We start from the raw sequence: 23,145 nt of genomic DNA on the forward strand, positions 1-23,145 counted from the left end.
GCAGCTGATATGCAAACCCCTTGTGAAGCCCTGCCTAACATTACTATTCTCTGCACACTTACCAGCTTTTGGTATGTCAACCGACATGTGCGTAGTACGTTAGTCCCATTTTACGCATTACACTATTGTTTTCAAGAACACGATGCATCAGAAAAGCACATACACTTTATTGATCACAGAGCAAGAACTCTATCCAGACATCTGTTATCACATTGTTGTTCACAAATGCAAGTGAGTGAAAAAAGAAAAAATATGCCACACATGGTTCCTCAGTGGTGCATACACTGAATAATGGAGACAATGGAAGCCATTTGTGCAACAAATATACACACTGTTGCAACGCTAAATGCACACTATGCAAAAGCTGCTCGTTATGGGGGTCAGCAATGCTGCAGATGATGCGGATCTATAATTCTGATCAAATCAGGTAAGTACATTAAATCCAAATTTGGTGTTGAAAAAGCAAGATTGTCGTATGCCATCTCTGCATCAAATTTCAGAGCGAATAAGCGAGCGGTTTAACCAAGAGAAGCATTTTATGATGCACATTTAGCGTTGCAACAGTCTACATCGACAACTGAAATGTCGCAATCAAATAATGTGCAAAAAGAAACCTGCTAGGAGTAAAAAGCATGATTGACAAGACCGATGAACTCTAATGCAAGAGGTGAAAAAAGCCAGAATGCCTACAGAGCAGTGTTCATGGATAGAATGACAAAAAGACTGCAACAAAATGGATAGAAACTGCAGACTTGAACATACTTGTGTACTCCGACATATAGGACTCTTGCCACTTTTATTGGCAATGTAAACAGGCCAACACCTCTATAGATCTTGATGCAATAGAAGATAAAAAGAATGTGCATTCACCCACACAAATTCCGCAGGAAATTAAGCATGCAAGATACTTCAAGCACTACAATGTGGCAGGTTCAATGCATGGACAATACTACCGGCCAAGAACGCTGTGAAATAAGCATTTGGTGCTCTGAAAAGAAGATCCAGATGCATGCATTCCTACATATATAGAAACTATACATCAAAACAAGCAAATAATAGAAGCTTTTGAATATATCCACACATACATTTAATAAATGCACCTAATGAGTACATATGCAGTAAAATTCTCTATTTGTACACGTTCTGATGTCTCTGAAAGGCTATGTAAATCAGGTTGAATGGCTGCAACACAACTGCATGCAAAGCATTCGAAGTATCAACAAGATCATTTACTTGTAAATTTTTAATTGTGGACTTTAACGTGCAAAAGCAACACAGCTATGCGGGATGCCACAGTGGAAGGGCTGCAGATGAATTTAGACCACCAGGGGTTCTTCAATGTGCGCCGACATCACACAGCGCGATCAATTACTGGAATCTTTTTTATTGCAGAAAACCTACTTTTATTTTATTACACTTAGCTTTACAAGACACAGCCGGAAAATCAGCTATGCTTGTTTCCCTGCAACTGAAAGCTTAAGAATCTGAACACGCTGCTAGCAAACATGACCTTGCAAGCAAACCTTGCCGTCGCACACAGCTTCTGCATAGTTCAAACGTAAACACTTCGTTCAGAGAGTGCCAATAGACTAGGAAACCTTTTATATTTTGCAACATGAGTGAGTCAGGCTAGTCCTATGAGATCAGCATATAAAGAAGGAAACTTTTTAAATTAAGGATCACATCATCAAATGATAAAAGGGCAAAGAGCTAAGAGAATAATAAAATATTAGTAAACCTCACTTAGTAAATGCTTTCATAAATAAAGCTATAAATGTATCTAGATGCCACTGTGTTACCTAAATGATCTTTCAATCACTGCCTATACCTATTCCTAATAAATGTTTAAAAAATTATTCAACCTAAAAAACTTCCATGATGACCAGTGCATCAATAACACTCAACTAGAGAGCAGAACCTCTATTTATTTCATTCAGCAGGTTCACAAGTACTCCACCTCTGATACACCTCGGCAACAGATGAAAGAGAATTTTAACAAAACTGCAACCAATATGTACAACTTTAGGGTTGCTGAAGAGAGGAGGCATCGCGAAAGAAATAAATAAATGTGACCAAGAATGCTGGAGCTTAAAGTAAATAATAATAATACACAAGAAAAAAAGAATTCATATGTTCACATCCAAAAACTTCCATGTGACAGCAAAGAAAAAAAAAAGTATCTACAGACCAAGCATTGCCACTTACACGAAAGTGGTCCTAAGCGTCACATTCTTGATGTTAGAACAGCGGACACAACACATCACATGAGAGGTCCTACAGACCCTGGCAGGACACTGCAAGACCATCTGGAACAACTAAACAGGTGGGACTTGAACCGGGCATGTCCTTTCACCCCAAACAACAGCAAATGCTGACACTACCGTGTCTGATCACTTTAGTCGTGTAGAAACCCAGACTGCCATTAAATCAAATACCACAGCCTGATTCTGCTTTAAAAACACTTCAATATACATATATAGGATCTGTCGTTTACATGTAAAACCCAGTTCTACCCAATTCTTGCAACCCCGAACAGATCTCTAAAAAATCAGGTTAAACGTGAATTCCACCCGAAAATGTGCTTTTTGGAAATAGCTTTCAAGAACAGATAACTACCGACACTACCTGAAAATTAGCAGATGTGTTGCACTTTTTCTCTCTATCCTTTTCTATCCTATCTTCATATAAAGGATGACTTTCAACCTCAGTTATCACTTGTTATTCATGCAGCTTGAAGGCAAGTTTGGAAAGTATGTTTCAGAAGTGAGAGGCCAAAGCACGAGTGTTGAATAGATGCCATTTCTGGCATCGTTGTATCAAGTGCTACGTTCTTCTCCAAGGCTCTCGTCCATTTAAAACTGTTGCTGGAAAAGTGAATAAATATTTTTGCTGTGCACTAAGGGAAGCAGATCTTGGACAGACACGAAAGTGATGTGTGGGAGATACATGGTAATGTATGCAACAAAATGTTTGTAATAAATGAGTAAAAAAGAAAAACAAATATCTCATTTGGTAAAGTTTTTCCTTGCAATTTCCATCGCCACAATCATAAGATATAGTGAGCAAAAAACAGAGCATTGTACGTCCAACACGAAAATGAGTGCTAAATGAGCATAGCTTTTGCTTCAGAAAATGACCTGACAGAAGACAGGTTTTAAAACTTTTTGCCGATTAACACAATTTATAACCAAATTCGATCAACAAAATATTGCCCAATTTTTACCCCCCAAATTCTAGAAAAAGTGAAACCCTAAAACAAACGGCCCTAAATATCAATCGTAAGTTTTAAAATATTAAACTTTTCACTACAATTACTGATGCAATGGTAAATGCAGCTTCTGCCAAGATGGCACAACATGAAAGATGGATCAGCTGTTACTGCGCAGATGTCTCCTACACATTTGGAGCTGTGACCGAAATGGACACTTCCAGAATACAGCCTTAGGTAACCACTGAATTTAACAACCAACCACATAGGACTGGACTATTCAGACAAAATTTTTTTCTCTCCTTAAGTGAATATATTGCAGAACTGCATAGCATTGAATAAAGAAATATCAGCGGTAAGAGGTATGCTGTTTTCTCAATTATATTTGTTTCAAGACATGTCTTCACATTCAGCAGTTCATCAAATAAGGTGCGTTTTTAAATAACTCTGGACAGTACTTTGCAAAAAAAAAAGCAGATTAAAAATCAATTAGTTTGCTCACGTAACACAAAAAATTTATGCCACAAAATCAAGTTTGTAGGCAACAAGTTTATTCAATGAATAGCAGTAATGAGAAATTATTTTTTACTTCTAATAATTAGGGCACTAATCAACACAGCCATTGCATCTATTTATTCCTGCCGACTCTCTTTACCTAAAAGGTGCACGTTTAAGATGACAATAACTCCAGAGTATTACTATGCAAAACTAATATTTAACTAACACAGTCCTTACAGCTAAAAGCACGAAGCTGTCAGCACCATTAGCCAAAAGCAATAAAGTCTTACAAAGCATTACTGATCCAACTGAAACTCGTGTCTGAAAAAAAAAAAAAAAGGAAAACCTTCAATACCCCCACTGGGAGATATTTTAAAAGCAATTCACCTTTTTTTGCTGATTTTAACAAGTCAACAAAAGTTAACATGCCTGTTTCTCATAAAAAAAAGAAAGAAAAACATTTAGTACTGAAGAAATGCGTAGCATAACCAAGACACGGACAGATATGACACACATGCATAGCACTAACTTCCAGTTAGCACCGATGAAGTTCTACTGGCAATAGGCATCATATCTGTGATGCTATCACTAAGAGGGAAAAAAATAAAAATTACCAGACTCAATACGACACATATGCTGCCATCGCATAAGAGGAACCATCTTTGCAACATCTTTCCATACTAGCAAGGTATTCTGAGGGGACTTACAGGCGTGCATAGCTTCTGACAGCTTTCAGAAGTATGGTTCAATGATGTATGCTCTACAACTGTTGTGTACAAGCTATACATTTAAGGCATTTCTTGAATACTGAATGGTTTTTCTAGATCTTGCTTGAAATGAGCACATTTGCTACAGATAATGCTATCAACTGCTCTAGGCCACTGTTTATGCTCTGCTCGCTTCCTGGCAGAAAAGAACCGAGAGATCACTGTGGGATGAGTTTGAAGCTGTTCAAGGGCACCACTTTGGTTCAGATGCTTCCCGCCACCAAACCAGCCCCACTCTTCGTCCTTCTTTCAAGACATTTATCAATCTTCAATGCTCTTTCCACACATTTTGGCTCATTACTTTTCCATTCTTTGCTGAAAATTACCAACAGGATGCACCATTCATTAGAAGAATCTTTCAATCTAAATTCTCACATCAACGCAAAAATACTTGCTTTTGTTAAATAGCTTCTTTCAAAGAATACAAAATATCTTATGATATATGTCCACAAGAAAGTGTAGTGTAAGAGTAGGGCAGGGTTAATCAGGGCTTTCAACCCTACAGTCAGCTGCATGCTGTGAGCACTTCTCATCAAAAAGAAATATAAAACATGACTGTCACATCTTCACATGTACAAAACCTTCTAATTCAGATCATTCTGCATGGCTAGTCTGTTCAAGGGACGGTCTATCCTGCCAAGAAATACAAACCACAAAATCACCTCAGTTTTTGGAAGAGCTCATGTACCTTTACACCTCCCTCACACAGCAACACTCGCGTTTCACTCCTTGATGTGGACAAGCACCTCCCAGAAACTTCTACAAGCTTCCACAGTACTGCTACTTGTCCAGCCCTACATTGCGCCTTTGTCACCGAGAATGCCTGACAGCAGTACCAGAGAGCCATGCTCTAAAGCACTCAGAAATTGGGGAAGGTGGCAGCAACACTGTGCATGCGCTGGTGTCGGCTCAGGAGGGCATCCGACGGGAACCGCTCGGAGCAGTAGGAGCATGCAAAGGGCTTGAAGCATGGCTTGCTGGGCTGACTGCAGTGCTTCTCCAGCTGCTGCTTGGTGGTGAAGCCCTTCTCGCACGAGGCGCACCGGTACGGCCGCTCGCCCGTGTGTGTGCGCACGTGCCGCACCATGGTGGTGGTGTAGACAGTTGAGTAGGAGCAGAACTGGCACACCAGGCGTGGTGCTGCAGCGAGCTCCTGGGGGCAAGGCTTCCCAGCAGTGGCTGTGCCATCGATGACAGGACCAGATGAAGATGCAAGAGCGTGCAAGGAGAAGGAGAGGAGAAAGAGCACAATGAATGAACACTGCAGGTCCTATAAGCACTGGGACTGGAGCAGAGAGTTCGCCACGTGCCAAGATTTAAGCGACGAGAAACCAGAGAAACAATGCATCCCAGAAACTAGGGAGGTATCCTTTAAAGTACCATGCTCACTTCAAATGTGATCTCCTCTGGAATAGTGTAACAGAAATGATAAAGCGCTGGCTGATAAAGATGAGCTGAAAGCTTCTTCCACAGTAGTCATGCATTTTTAGTAGGCTCTTATAATATTTTTGGAGTCACAGTAAAAAAATGGTTTAACGCTTGGCGCTGCATCTTCAATTTGCTTGCAATGGTTGAGCTAGCTTAAAAAAGGCACAGCACTCGGCTTATCTTCGAAGACTACAACTAATACCTTGGCACTACTAACCCTGGCTAAGTAGCACATATCAGTCAGCTAGCCAGTAAACTATAACAAAAACCTGCAGGCAGTGCAGGTCAGACAGCCGATGTTATGGTTTGCATGACCTACTTGTTCTTTTGTAAACTTAGTCTATGTGCTAATGAGAAATCTGTCGAAAAATTATTTGCAATCTCTACTATTTAGTATTGATCCCAAATAGGTATCACACAAAACATGATGGCATTTCAAGCTGTTTTAAGGCACATAAGAGCATAATTGCAATTTGCTATATTCATTTCAAAATTGAAATCACTCAATCAGTAGCTAGTAACATATTATTGCAGCAACAGAGAAAAGCATGCGTACAGAATCCAGGGCAACGAAAGCATCAGTAAAACAAATGAAAGCTATAAAAATGCTGTGGCAGTGCCTAGCATTGAATAAATCCACAAAACTAAGAGAAGTCTTGATTAAAAAACACAGCTAGTTCTTTTTGCGTTTAAACATCTTTACAAACCTCACAGGGCCATAAAGACTGGCACTTTAACCAAAGTATTCATGCTGGAACACAATATTACGAAAGTTACTGCAAACAGCTGGCCTACAGAAGAACAACGCATCGAGCATATGATCTAAAAAATGGGTTATGTGTAGCGCAACACAACAAATCAGGGCATATATAAGACGTGAACAAAAAAGGCAGCTGCAGGCCTCTTCAATCCAGCAGAAGCTAGCTTCCTCAGTTTTTTACCATTCCACTCTGCAGCTGATATGTGACAACAGCACAGGACTCGCAGGAGGTTAGAGCAGTTCTGGTGATAAGCACACGCAATCAACTAAAGATTAGAGCATTTAATAATGTGGACTTAAAGAAAGGCAAAACAAGGCCTTATTCAGGCTTTGTACAGTGGTTGCTGCTAAGTGCATTAATAGAGAAAGAAATCTGCAGAGTACATCAAAATAGAAGTCAAGTTCATCTCTCTAGCAAGCCATGCTTTGTTGCATCTATTATCTCATGACAAGATTAAATTACTGTCCCCCTAATTCCATTGAGATGTGCTGCACAAAGATTTGTCAGAGTTCAAATCTGATCCTTCAGCACCTTTTTTATATATCTTTTGTGTTGCCCAACAATCTTTCAGCTGTTTAGCAACCAGCCTGACCAACTACGAGCTCAGCAGTATTAGTGTTTATTGACCACCTACGAGAAAAAAGTATTTTCCAACATAATACTTTACAGACCTCCTTTCATGCAGACTTGCAACAAAAAAAGCATCCTGTGGTATGAAAAAAGAAATGCGGGAGGCTATAGCAACAGAAGACAGCATTTTGCAGATGACAGATGTATTAACACCCACAACGGAATTTGGGCACTATCAGTAAACTCAAGCTCTACTTGCTGAATCTCTCCACCAAGGAAAAGCTCATTGTGTAGATCAACGGTTGCAAGAAATCTATGCATGCCAAGAGTGGTACAAAGAGGTGTGTATTATTTTCCCCCAGACAAAACCTCGCCAAACATGTTTATATCGTAGCTCACTGAGCATGTTTATATCATAAAGACTAAGCAATCTTATTAATGTGGGTGTTCCTACAGGACACCTGATTGCACAGCAAAGCTGTGGAAACTGTCGAATTATGCTTGTAGGCTGCCTGCAGCAAACCATTATTGAAAAGGCCGCTGCTCAGTGCACATACAAGAAACTAGCACAGCTTAATTAAGAAAGGAGAAAAATCAAAGGAAACAATACTCTAAAAGATATATTCATGGCAACTGCAATGCCATATACCTTCTGCAAGGCAGCAAGTTCTGCACACTGGCAAGTGTCTTGATGAATGATGCAAGGAGGTACTGCTGTTGCAAAAATGCAGCATATATTTATTTCTTCATCTATCAAAACTTACAGAGAGAATGATTAAAAAAAGAAGACCTATGAAAAAGGAAGCATATCAAAAAGTTTGTCCCCAACAGCAAGCTATGGCTACCATTGCATATTGCAGGGTACACAGTCAACTTGTTCTTTCACAGAAGCACAAAGGTATCATATCATGCGAGGCAAAAAATTGTGAAACCACACGTTTGGTGCAGGCAGAGTTTAAAGACGGAAAAAGTAAGGACTCTTGAAAATTAGCTCATACACGCAACACACACACACATGTCCAAGCAACGTCAGTGTTGCAAGAACACTGCAACACCAAACACTTAGCTAAGAAGATGAAACAGCACCATCTGCAAACAAGCAAACACATACAGCACAGAAGGCAAGTTTATAATGCATATACCTTGAAGGCAATGATGCGCGCACGACATCACTCACTAGGCATCTAAGTAGAACGCCAGAATTTTCTTCTCACTTATCAAAGAAAAAACTTGACAGGCATGGAGCATGAGAAGCGACATTTATGAGGCACCTTCAAAATGTCACTTTAATGGGACTCAGTCCTGGAAAACATTTTGCCAGCCAAGAAAAATAAGTGTAATTTAACACAGGCTACTAAAATGTGTGTAACAAAAACAATGAAATGTACACGTAAGCCTACATAAAAAAAAAGCAACAAAGCTGAGCAAGTACCATCAATTGAAAAAAAAGATATGTGCCATGAAGCATGCTCTCGAATGAAAGAAAAACAACAGCTTGTTAATGTGAGTGGAAAAGTGCAAGGCTGCCAAGAGAAAGCTAACAATAGGTGCCTTTCTTTGACACAAAAACGAGATGCAAGAGAATGAGATGACTATACACAAAGAAAACAACAGAAAGAAAATGACATTTTCTTTTTTTTTTGCAATACGCCTATAGCTGTTGAAAACTTTATTCCTAGAGAGGCATAAAGAGTGACCAAACAGTAGAGTAAAAAGCTTGCAACAAACCTGTGATACAAACTACCTCAACAAGAAAAAAAAAACAACAAAAATACGAAGCAGTGTTAAATATGCATAATGACCTTGGCACTACAGCTCATCTCTGTGCTAACTACAAGTTTTCAACGCATAACCAAATGTGATTGCATATAGTGCAGGTACCGAAGGTATACACCTTGAGTCTTGTTACTTTTAAACACTGTTTCTTATTTATGCCTGTATGCAGAACAGACTTTTTACAATTCTACTCTGTTATGCAATACTGCGTGATATCCATCATCACCTGATGCCGCTCGTTTAGAGTAGATTTATTCAGGTGCTAACATGGCAGAAAGCATACACCATGTGATGCTTATTCTGATTAAGCAACTAACCTTAAAAATTCGTTTTTTCATTGACTGCTTGAATTTCAGTGATTATACATCTAATCCAGCAGTTTATTCTCTGCAGCTCCCACCGCTTCATGCTCGTCTGCCAGACCAAGTAACCTCAAAGACTGGATGCGAAAAATAACCAATTCAGTCACTCATTTTTTAACCCATTAGCTGAGCCTCCATGACTCGGTACTTTGTGAATTGCAGTGGCAATTAAAGGGTCACTGAGGCCAACTTCATCCAATTTCTGTTGCCAGTAAAAATTGTTTCGATGGCCCTTTCTGGTCAAATTGATGTTTCTCCAGCAGCAAGAAAGTGCATTCTTTGTAAAGCAAAATTGGATTTCAAACATTTCCTGCCACTCAATTCTCGTTAGTGACATCGAGACCAAAAGAAACTCTGTAATCACCATTTGGAAGTGAATGGGAGCAGAACCTAGCCTCAGAGATCCACACAAAATAAACTGTATTGAGGCAGTTTGCTTTGCAAAAAACACCAGTGGTGGTGGTGACAACATGTATTTCATTTTTTACTTTGCTAGCTAGTAAAAGCTGTTTTCAGTAAAAGTAGCCTCTTTGTCATTAAAACGCAGAAATATATCTAAATATCTCAACTTTACTTATCCTCAGTGTCCCTTTAATAATGAAACAACAAAGCAAGGTAGTATATGATATGAAACAGCCAATCAGGGAACAGCACAATACCAAGCAGAGATCATGAGAAACTCGAAGCAAGTTGACCAGCATGCAGAAAGAAAAGCAGCAACATTAGTTACCAAAAGTAAATTCTTTTTTTTTTAAACAACAATGTACAAATGCTTGATCTTTACTTACTGAAAATGTCCGAACATTTGCCTGCCAGCAAGAACTAAACAGAAATAAAATTGGTATCATGAAGTAAAGAATAATCAAAGTAAAAAAAAAAAAGCAAACCATCCAGTAAAGCTAACTATTCTAGAGCAGAGTCCATAAAAGATGCCACTGTCAAGTGTCTCAAAAGCAAGCCCTATTTCCCAACAAGTAGTGCAGTCATTGGCCGCATTTCAATGCTCCTGCCTTTATTGTGGGAAAAAAATATATAAGGAGCACTTCTATCAATGGCTACAGATGGCACAAACTCTCTCAGTCATGAAAAAACCACAAAAATACTCGCAATAAAAACACGAAAGGCATTCCAAGACACTGCAAACTCCCCTTCTTGTCACTGATCACAAGACTACACAGGAAGCCCTCTCAGTTCGTGGTGAAGAGATATGCCAGGAGAACATGACCTTGTTGCAAACAGCAAATGCAAGCATCCGGTGTCCTCATGTGCAACTCCAAAGCCATGGGTCGCCAATGTGAGGCATTTCATACAATTTCAGTAAAGTCACTACGAAAAAAAAACAAAAAAAACACTGAACACTAGCTAAAAAGGGTACTGAAAGCCACAACCTTACACTATGAAAAAAAGAAATAAACTGATGAGGTTAGCTACTGGTCAGGAGCAACTTCCTGCCTCAGAATCTCATCTTGTACGTCTTATCAAAGCACCGATGGGCTCTAAGTCAGACTCAGGCCTGCATACTAGGGCATGACAATTGGTTTACTGCAAAGCAGACTTGCGAACGAGGTACTGACCACATGGCCATCACTCCTGGTAGTACACCAGCAAAAGGCTAGCCAAAAAGGACTAGTGACTTCGCATGTCAAAAAGCATGGTGGTGCCATAAATGCGCATATGCAGGTATACAGAGCTGGCTGGTGTTGTGGCTAAATTCGTACTTGTCGGTGCACAAGGCACGTTGTCACTTGCCTGGTCGCAAAATACACCACTAATGCAAGAGCACCAAACTTTCTAACTCCGAAGACTCATCCAAGCCACCCCATCATTTTTGCGGGGAGACTATTTCTAAGAAGCAGCACATCAAAACTGAAAACTGTCTGCGCCACAAATTGAACATGGCTAATGCACTTATTTGCCTGAATGAGAAGATAAACGCGACGAAACATTGTGACAATGTCGTCATTCACATCTACACTACCCACAGCTGTTGCAAGTCCTTTTGCTCAACTACACTGCATGGACCTCAACATTACATAAAAGACTTGTAGCAGCCTCAGCTTGAGCCTGTTCTGCTTGCTATGTTTTGTACCAAATCGATCAAAGCTGCGTACCCGGCAAACTAACATGGCCTCTCTCCACACATGCATGCAACTTGTTTGTCCCTACATCCCACAGCGAGTGAACCTTGCAGTCTAGTATGCCAGATTTGACCAGTATGTATGGAATACAATTCACAAATCCAGTGCGGAAAAGCAAGCCCAGCGCTCACCTGAAATAGAGAACAGGCCACCTGACCACAGCTCATCACGCATATCTGTGGAGCAATCCAGATGGCCGCCTAGGCTGCATTTTCCCCCGGCTAGGCTCATAAAAAAAACAGCTACAATTCGATTTCATCCGTCAAGCCAGGCACGTAACAACACCAGAACAGTTTTGAATGAAGCAAGACAGCAACTGCGGATGTTAATATGGCGGGGTTGTTCACACCTAAGATAGTGCTGTTTGTGTCCCTCTCATTCCTTTGCCAAGATGTGTACATGAATTTTGTAAAGCTGGCAGAACAGAAGCAAGGATCCCTGCACGTTCTTCACTAGAGGGCATATTTTGAGCTCAAATAAGCTGCTAAGGATACCATAGTTCAGATAACTGTTTTCTGCACCTGAACATAGCTAGGAAAACTTCATTCAGAAACTCTAGGCATGCTCGCCAGAGGGGCTCCCACAAACTGAATTATCGAGCAAGGCACTCATGCATGGAGTTTGTGCACTAAGGCATCTTTCCGGGAGTAGTAAAACAGAACACACTGTATGCAACAAGTTTCACCTCACTGCAGCTCCCCTCACCCCTCTCCTCAAAGTTCACAGCATAGAGACATGAACAGCCCACGTTATCGGCTAGCAGCTTAGTAATAACTAACATTAACCTGTACAATGATATTTGGTAACCTTACCAATGTGCTTTGTTTAATCCTTCCAGCAACCAATCAACGATGCCTACTGGTTTTTTACAACTAATTCTGCTATTTTGAACTTTTTTTTTACCTTTTCAACAAACGAAGTCATTTCTAGTCTGCTGAGAAAAATTCGAAAATGTTCCAATTAATTAAATATCTAGTAGTACTGCGCACCCAGTGCCTCTTGACTATCATCATCATCATCAGCCTGAGTATGCCCACTGCAGGGCAAAGGCCTCTCCCATGTCTCTCCAATTAACCCTGTCCTTTGCCAGTTGCGGCCACTGTATCCCCGCAAACTTCTTAATCTCATCCGCCCACCTAACTTTGTGCTGCCCCCGGCTACGCTCGCCTTCTCTTGGAACCCACTCCGCTACCCTCAAGGCTCAGCGGTTATCTCGCCTTCGCATTACATGCCCTGCCCACACCCATTTCTTCCTCTTGATTTCGACTAGGATGTCATTAACCTGCATTCGCACCAAAATAGCATCTAGACTTATCATGTCTCCAAAGCAACTTGTGAAGCCACAGTGCTGGTACACACTCTAGCATTGAGATTTAGCTACCTTGATCACTTTTGCAGCAATATATCTGTTTATCCAGGCCTAATCGATCGATAAATAGCAGGGACACATAAACTGGCTGTAAAAAGAATAACCCAACTTCTAACCGCATTCCTAAGTTGCACTACAACTAACATGCTTAAAGCCTATTCACACTTGTGAGTCACAAAGGGCTTGTGCCCAGCTGTTGCTTATGGCCAGGGGGCAGCTTGACTGTACAGATGTTCAGACTTGCAAGCGTGGCCCTACAAGTCAATTTCCCAAAGTGGTCTCATTCGGAACGAGAGTTGTAGATCTTGACTGCTAGCAGCAATGAGAAGCCGCTTGTGTGTTAACAAGGTAGAAAAATCGAGCAACGTGCCAATGGCTTGCGACTGCCTCTTTTTGATGAAAACAGACGCACAACTTCTGCGACACACAAGTGTGAATGGGCCTTCATACTGAATCTCAAAAACGCTTTCAATTTTCTCTATTCATTAAGCAGCTCATTATCAGCAAATAACAAAGTGGGACAGCACGGGAGCCAAACACATTTGAAAAGATCACTGCTCCTCTCTAGGACAAGAGGAACGAATTGGGTACAGTGTTTTCTCTCTCTCTCAATTTGTTCATGACAACGGAAAATACGCACTTTTTGAGTTTCACGTGCAGCACGGAAATAGTAAACGGGATATATGGTGGTGATAAAAAAATGAGAAGCATTTCCTAGCAATCTGTCAGTTCCGGAAAATGACAGTTTTTATAGTGTTTGAGCATTTTCCACGTTTTATTGCTTCAGATGCATTATAGCTTTGACAAATGCTGCACCATATAAGTCCAAGAAACTATCAGTTCCAAATCTTAATGAAGCGAAAATGCTTTAAGCCCGCCATATTCACTGATCATATCTGACCTTCTGGCTATACTTTCATGCTGCACCTTTCTAATCTTTAAAAACTATTTGATATACACAATGATTACAAATGCCTGCATTTCCATTACTTGCACTCTGGCTGTGTTTGCATTATGCCACAATTACTAGCATAAAAGAGATGATGGACAAAGGAAAAAAGCAACAAGTCGATGCATCATAACACCAGTAATTATGTTGTAGTGGTCCAAGTACTGGTTAGCCCAGCTTTGTGCTTTAAACGATCTAGATGCATTGCTGCCAACCTTAGAATGCCACACATTTCAACAAGCAAGCAAGCATGACACATTTACAGCCTCCCCTGGTGCAATAAAACACCAACATCGGTATACACATACATTCGTGCTTGTAAACAGCTACAATTTATTTCGAGCCACAAAACAGCACTGACCTCGAGTGAAACAGGAATGCCTCAAATGCAAGTTCCCGATCTGCCCTTTCGTATCCGAGCCCCGTGTTTCTGGCATCTGGGCTGATTATAAACGAATTAGTACGCTCCTGCACACCAGTTCTTAAATGCCAATACAGTCCTACCAAATCCTCACTCACACACCGAGAATTCCACTGCCAAAGCTAGTCACTTTATGTGAGGCATAATTAGAGCAGCAACATTTTTTTCCACACATGCCATTGTAACGCATTCGAAAACATGCCAGTGTGACATGTCAGCTCCCAATTTGTATCCAGGGACGTCCAATAATTACAATTAACAACTCTCCAAATTTCGCATATACAGTCGGGCCTTGTTATAACGAAACGGTTCGTAACGACTCCCTTGGAAGCTCGGTCAACACGGGCTATAACTACGCTACGACTGTAACAAAGTAATTGCCGGGACCTTTCAGCTTCGTTATAACAATGTTCAACTGTACATTCATTTGCTAAAGCATTGGACACTGTGCTTCCCTCCTAAAAACTGACAACACTGCCAAACTGCCAGTTCTTTCAATTTTACGCCCAAGTGTGCATGTAGAGAGCTACCAATTCTGTGGGAGTATTGGACTACCAAGATGCGACGTTTGGCGCCTGTGCACTTTGTGCAACTCGGCAGGAATTCAACAAGTAGCATACGGGAGGCCCTTGCTCTTCCGAGCATGCTTTCCCCAACTCCATATGTGGGCACAGCCTGGTGCGTGACAGCAAGCTGAAGAGTGACACAGCCCCTAACCCCCGTGCATATGCAATCTTTTTCCTCGGCACAACTGCGTAGCCTCGTCAAACACGCCAGTAGTTCCCAACCACACACAATTGACTAAAGAGTTATTAATAACCCAACACATCTACAATCATTCCCCTAATGCTGCCTTTCAAACTTGGCTTGCTGCGCTCTATATCCCCACTCAGTTTTTAGAAGTAGAGGGGGGAAAATAAAGGAGTACAACAGTACCAGTGGCACCATCTGCTGCAAATTTTAGTTACTAGTCTGAAACGTTAAAAGTCTGCCATAGCACTTGCCAGTAAAAGGTCACAGCAGTTACAAAGCAGCTCTGACAACCCCAGCAGCTGTAGCAAGCTATGGCTAAGAACCCCCTCGACCTGTCTTCCCTTAGCTTATGCTACTCAGGCGGCCATTAGTGGTGGTTCGATGACCACAGGACCTGCTCAGCATTGTCAAGAGTGTTAGTGCAGTATTCCCCAGCACGTGCAGCCTTGCCTGTGAGCTGTGGTGAGGTGTGGCGCTGGCCTCACTGCTTCTGCAGGCAAAAGTGGTTCACCATTGTGTGCTTCCGGGCAAAGGTCTTTCCGCAGACACGACAGTGAAAGCCGCTGCCGGGGGCCATCTTTGCCGAGCACGGCACGGCTGAAGAGAGCCGACGGCGACGCCCTACGGACGTGCAAGGAACGGACAGGGCTCCTTAACAACAGGACAACCATGATCCGCCATGTCACTTGCTAGTGGCCAAGTGCATTTTGCACAATGCTATGCAAGAGTCAGCAACATCTTCACAGACAAATTCTAGACTGGGGCTAGCAAAGAAGGAAGGTGCTTTCTTCTGGGACCATTACTATATCGCAGAAAGAAATACGCACACCGAAAAAAAATTGCCAAGAAAATTATCATCTTTCTGCAAGCTAGGTTTCGCAGCACATTCTATGCAGCAATTTCTGAACCATGCCTGTTTGTAGCAACAGCTGGCAAAAACTGTACCTCAGCCGTATTACTGGGACTCGGCTTTGGAGCAAATAACAAGACTGTTTTTCTCACTCCCTGTCTTCCCTTCACTGCCGTCCCAAGGAGTACAAAGGTGCTCACAAAAGCCATGCAAGACCCCGTGACCTATGCTCCACTAAAGGAATTCAGTGATTGTGCCACGTCCCCTCCCAGCTAGTATGAACATCTTGATGCTGCCCCTGATGCTTAATGAGAAGGCACCCTGAAATTATCCGAGTGCAGTGTAGTGCGTTTTCAGGATGCTATTTACGTCCTAAAGGGACCGTGAAATGGTATATACTGAGGTTACCAAAAGCGCATGACGATCGGTATTCCATCACCAGTAACTGCACTGCAAAAATTTTTAAGCTAGCTTCATTAACACCGAAGATATCAGTGATTAAAAATGACGCTCCTCTTTGCCTCCCTAAAGTTATATACACCAGCATGTCAGAAAAAAAATAAAGAAAACAGGTCAGGACTGCACCCCTCCGCACCTCATCAAGCCCCATCCCACCCACGTCACCTGGGCATGCCCAATGAGAAGGCTCACCCAGACTGCCCACTGACATAATCGGGGTAGGGGCAAATAAGAATGTGCAGCGAGATGTAACTCCAATCAGTTGCAAGCTGCTTAGGGCAGTGATTTTTAAAATTAACTGTTAATTATAGTGTGCATGCAGAGCTTTCATTAATTTATTAAATTTAAATTATTAAATTCTATTAAAATACACACAAAGACCACCTCTACAGATATGTTGCACTAGAATATGAGCATCGAAATCTTTTAGGGGTCCCTTTAACTAGCATTAGCCGCCACGAGTTGGCATGAGTTGCATGGTCTTAGCAATGGATAGCGAAGCATCTTTCACTTTTGCCTTTACAATACAGCGATAGTGCATGATTTATTATTTCTACCAGCCAGTCCGAAACAGTTTATGTGTCTAGCGCAACACAGTGTCCAACTGGCTTCCCTAATGGTGCTTCTCATCCTTTTAACTCTTATTGCATAACAACCAAACTCAAGCTTTTGGTATACGACTGTTCTTGCCACATGCTGTGCCTGTCTTCTATTTACACCTACCTTGGCAATCATTCCAACAATATTACTAACTAGCTAGCCAATTATGACCAAAGTTGGGGGCAAGCAAGCGATGCATGCTATAACATGAAAATATCTGAAATGCACAGAGGCAAGAAAACTGAAGAGCAGCTAGGTGAGGCTCTAAAATCAAGACTTTGCAATCTAGCATATTGAACAAAAAAATCATATGCACGTCAAATGGACTACAAATGAGAGGGCTGCTTCAGTTTTCACAGCAAAGGAAACTCAAACAATATCAAACATTCCTGTGAAAAGTTGGCTACTTGCAAGGAGTCGGCTCTTGCAATAACTCACTTTACACAAGATCGTGAATATTACTTTAACAACAAGCATAACAGCAGCTGGAAAGAAAACTATTCTTCTGCAAGATCCTTCAGTTTATAATACTTGCCGCTGAAGGAATTCACCTTTTAATCTTATTGCAAGTAGGTTCGCAACAGCTGTGGCAATAGTGCACATGTGAACTAGCAACACTAAAGCAAGATACGTGGCTTCTCATAAATGAAGACGACTAATTTATAGAAGGAATTTTTACCCCACCAAACCCAAGTCATAAAACAACAGAGCTGTAAAAGTGAGAAAACAGACCTCTGCTCTGCAGCAAAGAACACATCACCAACGACTAGGGGACTGATTTTCCACAAGGCAAAAAAAAAAAAGGCAATGCAAAAGCAGTTTCCGAACAAATTCAGCATAGCCAAGAAAGTGACAAGGCTCAAAACAAAGGCACAATATTGAGAGAGAGAAAAGAAAGAAACAGCAAAATACAAGTTGAATATAAAACATCTCAGTGTCACGTGCCGTAACATTCACCAGTTATGACACCTTGTAAATAATGCAATAACTGGCCTGGATTAAATTTCCAACCACCACTATCGGGCTTCAAACACTAATGAAAGAACTACACAATGACACCAGCTACTTCACGTATCCAGGCAAATGCAATCCCGCAAACAATGTCATTCATGCATTTCCTCAGACGTGTCAACATACTCAGTTCTTAAGCTCACTTTTAAACGTCTCGTTCTCTAGAGAGCCAGGGTTAACGTCATCATGAGGCACAAGCCTCTTTTCCAAGACAAAGACTAAAACCTACAGGACAGAGACCATCAACTTAAGGCCTCTCATCACATCTTTATAGTGCAAATAAGTTACCTTCTGCCATGACAAAGCACATTAAAACAGCCCTGGAAAACCTTGTGTACATTTCAGCTCCAGCAGAAGTGAGATACTTCCCTTCTACCAGAAAAACCCTGTCAACTCCAGAAAAGCAACAACACAGACATAACCACGGGTACACACAAAGCACAACTGCAGAGCAATAAACATTCAGCGCAAATGTGCACTTCAAAAAGAAAATCTGTAAAGTGCAATATAGCAAACAAAAATGTTTATCAGAAAAAAGTGGCACAATACGCAAAAATACACAGTATAAAACTACTACAGAAGAAGCAATAATGTCAGCAGCATCCAAAGCCATACTGCAACTTACTGATCCATTACAAATGGTTCAAAAAAGTGGAACAGCCAGCTTATACATGGCAGTGTGGTGGCTTACTTGGTGTGTCATTATTTTGTTACTGTGCTGAAAGCATACGTTTTGACGGGACAAGAAGAATAATAAAGCATGAACACAGACATAGGACTGGCAGAGTTTCGCACCAGTCTCGTGTCTGCGTCCGTGCTTCCTTTTTTCTCGTCCTGTCAAAACGTATGCTTTCAGCACAATAACAAAACAACAGCTCAACCAACACTTTGCTCCATTGTTCGAGCTCAAAGCTAAAACCACATTTTCTTTGAGGAAATTCGTGGCACGACTGCTTAGTGACTAGCCAGTTATAAGCTCGAAAAAGTTCCTGTCATGTTTGAAACACAAAGTCTCTACCGAGTCCTCAGAAGCCAACAAAACCAGAGGAAATAGTCACTGCCACCAACCACATCCAATACAAATAAGGAAAAAGCGAGCCTCCTCAGAAGCTAGCACTAGTCAAAATGAGTCCGGCAAGAGTGCCCAAAAGTTGATGCACAGGAGCTTTTCGTCAACCGACAGAAATGCAAAGTGCAGCTTGAGACAAATGGGCAATGCCGCTAAGTTATTTCTGTCTTGTAAGTGAACACCACAAACAATATCAGAACATGGAATTTGAATCAGAAAAAGATCAAGCGTGGCTCATACTCAAGTGCTGCATATTATGGTTACAAGCTTAGCAAGATATTACCATGTTGCAGAAATAAGAACATAAATTCATTGTCTAGACATATCAGCTACTCAAGCAGCCAGCACAGTTTCGATGCGTAATGACAGATTAAAAATTCACGCGAGGCAAACTGCTGTACCTTTAATTAACAACACCATTTTTAATTAAATTTCTTTCTTGGTGCAGGTAAGCAGACCAGTCCAGGCAACTGAGCACCTGCATTTTAAAGTAGCTCTTGGCAAGTTTTGGCTAGCCACATGGTTTCAGTGACACTGCCAAAGTTGACATAGCAATGGCTAAAGCGCAGCTTGCTGGTCACACTGATACATAACTGACTGAGTTTACAAACGCTGACATTGGGTATGTTCCTTTGCTCAGCCCTTTTTTTATGTGCAAAAAAGGTAGCACTAATCTAATTCAGCTTATGCAGCAGCAGCAATTGGCCCACAGGCGTTGGCCGCAAACACGACTGCGAATGCTGCGAATAACTAGAATCTACGGGATGAGTGGACGCAATCAACAGCAAGTGAAATCGATGCGAAAAAAGTTCGGGTGCTCTCTAAAGTAACTTCTACTTCTGCTGGTAATAACTTCTTAAAATAGAAGCCAGACAGGACAATCTGCACTAAAGCAGAATGCCATATAGCCAGCAGCTTGTGGTCCAAGAGAAAAATAGAATTAGCTTTTCTTTTTTTTCTGGAAGCACAAAAGACCCAGGAAGCACAGCACAGGACGAGAACACCATGGAAACAAGGAAATCTCCGATAAACTTGATATGAGCACTGCCTTTCAACGGGTGAGAATGTTGGCATTTGCCAATGCATCTTGCACAACAAACTGCCAGAAAAAAAAGCCACACTGGTAGCACGGATGCTAGTATGACTCCGGATAGGCAAGATTAGCAACTTTCCTGATATAGAAAACAAGACAAAGAGCACAAGAAAACACAAAGGGCTATGAGTAGTCAAGACATGAAGAAAACAACACACAATGTATAGATCATAAAACATCACATAAGCTGACACCTGTTACTGAATGAGCATGGCTGACCAGTTGGTGAAATATAACAGAAAATGCTACTGATAGCTACCCAAGCATAATAAGCAGAACTCAAATGAACAGAGTCAAGACACATCACCTACATGCCACACAAGTGCATGAAAACAAGCCTGCAAGAACTTAGGTCGCATGAAGTTGGACAAATTACTACTTCTACACTGGCCCAAATGACAGACCTAACTCACGATGCCTGGCGTCATGATCTACACTCATCCAGAAAGACTTTTTGTTCAATCTGTTTTATAAGCTTCTATCACTTTGCAAATATTTTATTTGTGAAATACTGACGAAAGGAAAACAATTCTACCTTACAAAAACCTGCCTTTAACCGCCATACTAACTCTCAACATAAGGCATTTAGTACATTTTTAAATCTTGAAGCTGCAACACAGGCTATGAGACACTGTTGTGAAACCTCTGGATTAATTTAAACTTTTCATTATATTGCTTCAAAGCCTCAGCATACTGGCATTTCTGCATTTTGTCCTTGTTAAAATAGACTCCATGGATGGGAACCGAACCCACAATCTCCCACTCACTGGTAGAAAGCCACAGCTAATGAATCACCAATGCAGGTTACTTTGTGAAAGCACATAAAGCTTGAGAAAATTAAAATAAAAGAATTATGAGCTGGATGACAATAAAAATCAAAGAATTTAAAAAGAAAAGGCTGATATGGAGAACGAATGACCTGCTCTATGCTACGTCCTTTGAAAGCATGTACAAGGTGAACACAATAGTCTGAAAGGTGCCATCTACCCTCTGCAAACAACCAAGCAATACAGAAAAAAGATAAAACAAAAATGAAGGCATGTGGCTCAGGGCACAAATGGAAAATACTATGCCTAGCAAGGCTGAAAGATTGCTGTCTCACAATGGCTTTTCCATGCTTCATTATATCAATGGGCGTGCCACATGTTGATGAATCTAGTACCAGAGTGATCACAACGTTGGTTGGGCCACGCAGTTTCCTTTCGACACGTTTTCTCCAATTCATAAGGAAACCGAAATATCCTACACAACAAAAATGACATCGCATTCCCCATGTTGAGTACGACTCAAATGGGAGAAGAGACTGAGGATTTAATTAGCAATTTTTTCAGCAATCAAGTCACCTTTTTGCTATAAAGAAATGCCAACGGAGCTCTTGTAGGGTAATCTACGACTATAGCATAACTTTCCTTAATGTTTCCCTTCAGTGTCCCTTTAAACTCCAAGCAAACAAAGTATAAAATGAGCAAGACAAAAAAAAAACAACAGCAGTCTGCCACTACACCACTAGCAAAAAAAAAGGAGCAAGATGGAGGGCACGAAACAAGCTGTGTACGCTGTCTACATTGGACACCAGGCATTCTTAACGTGCTGCAATTTGTGGCTCTCAAGATTCTGCTTGGTGGTGAAGCCCTTGCCGCATGTGTCGCATCGGAAGGGCCGCTCGCCCGTGTGGGTCAGCATGTGGCGTTGGATGTTGGTTGGGTAGTCGGTCGAGTAGCTGCACAGGTTGCACGTGTACTTCTTCTTGACTGCACTGCCTGCAATGGGCCATGACACGGCAGGGTGCTGCTGTCGGCCCCTGCGACTTGCGCTGCTGCTGCCGCCACCCCTGGGCGTGACGACAGCCCTGGCCGTCACCGGGAACGCTGTCGGTGCCAACACCATGGACAGAAGACCTGCGGGGACTTTGGGGAGGGTGGAGGCAGGGGGAGCATGGGGTGTGAGGGTTTGGGAAGAAAGGAAAGCCTTTATTAACATTTTCCTCTTAATTCACCCCTAAAAAAAAAAAGAGACAAGAAACAGAAAGCCTTGTGGCACCCACAACCAACAGGAGTTGTAACCATAGAGTTTCTTACTATTACCTAGAGGGAAAGCTGGCAGCCCGTCTATGGGAGTTTGCATGGCGACCCCTCGAGACCACTTCAGCCACCATGGGCGCTCAAAGCATCATGGGGCGGTGAGCTACTTGTTGTGGAACTGCAAATTTTGGCCAAAAAATAATAGAAAAATAAGGCTGTTTGATAACTACAAACGTCCTAATATTCAATATCTTGTCTAATGATTGCAACAAACGAGCAGAAAAGCATTTAAGTGCATAGTTTGCCCAAAATAAGAGACGACACGCTCTCCTATTGGCCTAGTAATGAACACTATAAAAACTAATATTTCGTAATTAACAGGCGCACTTTTAAAAGTAAATATGTTTTCAAAAAAAATGTTGTTGTTTAGATACTTTAAGACGTTTTTTAATGGCATTTCGGAAAAGTGAAACCTTTTATTGGCGTCGTGTGTCGTCGCGTTTTCACTACTATGGGTTTTGCACACTGCGTTCGCGCGAAAGTCGTCTGCGCACACACGAACAGCGTTTTCGGAATGACACGTCTTAATAGTGCCACTTCGTGTTCCCGAAAAATTACGACTGTGCCACAACAAGTAGCTCACCGCCCCATGATGCTTTGAGCATCCATGGTGGCTGAAGTGCAGCGCCGCCAGCTTTCCCTCTAGGTAATAGTAAGAAACTCTATGGTTGTAACAGAGGCTGGATCTGAACCTGAAGTTTGAAGTGCAGTGTGAGTGAACAGCGCTGAGCCTGCCAAGACAAGTCACTTTGTTTTGTTGCTGTTGATGAATGCTTCTTGTTTTCCTTAGGTTGAGGAAGCATTTAATAGTGAAAGTCTATGAACCTTTTAGAGTCCTCCGTGACGATGTTTTCTTAGCTACTCACGAGAGAAATGAGTAAAAGGCATACACTTAAACATAATAGATGGACTGAATGATGACAGTTTGAGAACGTGCACACCTCAGGAGCAACAGTTTAGAAGTTATCCAAAATTGCAATGC

The 23,145-nt window shown here is 41.6% G+C and overlaps 1 protein-coding gene across 4 annotated transcripts; it reads right to left on the reverse strand.

Moving 5' to 3' along the window:
- Positions 1 to 147: 147 nt before the first annotated feature.
- Positions 148 to 22,753, reverse strand: LOC149371834 (zinc finger protein ZIPIC-like). Of its 4 annotated transcripts, none has more exons than XR_016286931.1 (2): positions 7,882 to 22,753; positions 148 to 5,652 (listed from the first exon to the last, which is right to left on the reverse strand). XR_016286931.1 is itself a non-coding variant. In XM_089566120.1 (2 exons), exons 1-2 carry the CDS (start codon positions 14,261 to 14,263, stop codon positions 5,333 to 5,335), a joined length of 396 nt encoding a protein of 131 aa, XP_089422246.1. In that variant the 5' UTR covers positions 14,264 to 22,753; the 3' UTR covers positions 148 to 5,332. The 4 variants fall into 4 exon arrangements, 3 of the variants coding, with proteins under 3 accessions (XP_089422246.1, XP_089422245.1, XP_089422244.1); XM_089566120.1 differs by having other exon boundaries at positions 14,188 to 22,753; XM_089566119.1 differs by having other exon boundaries at positions 7,882 to 22,751.
- Between the last annotated feature and the right edge of the window lie 392 nt (positions 22,754 to 23,145).

This window comes from Amblyomma mixtum, chromosome 1 (genome assembly GCF_055824585.1).
Source record: "Amblyomma mixtum isolate Tamu chromosome 1, ASM5582458v1, whole genome shotgun sequence".
In the NCBI taxonomy this organism is placed as follows: Eukaryota; Metazoa; Arthropoda; class Arachnida; order Ixodida; family Ixodidae; genus Amblyomma; species Amblyomma mixtum.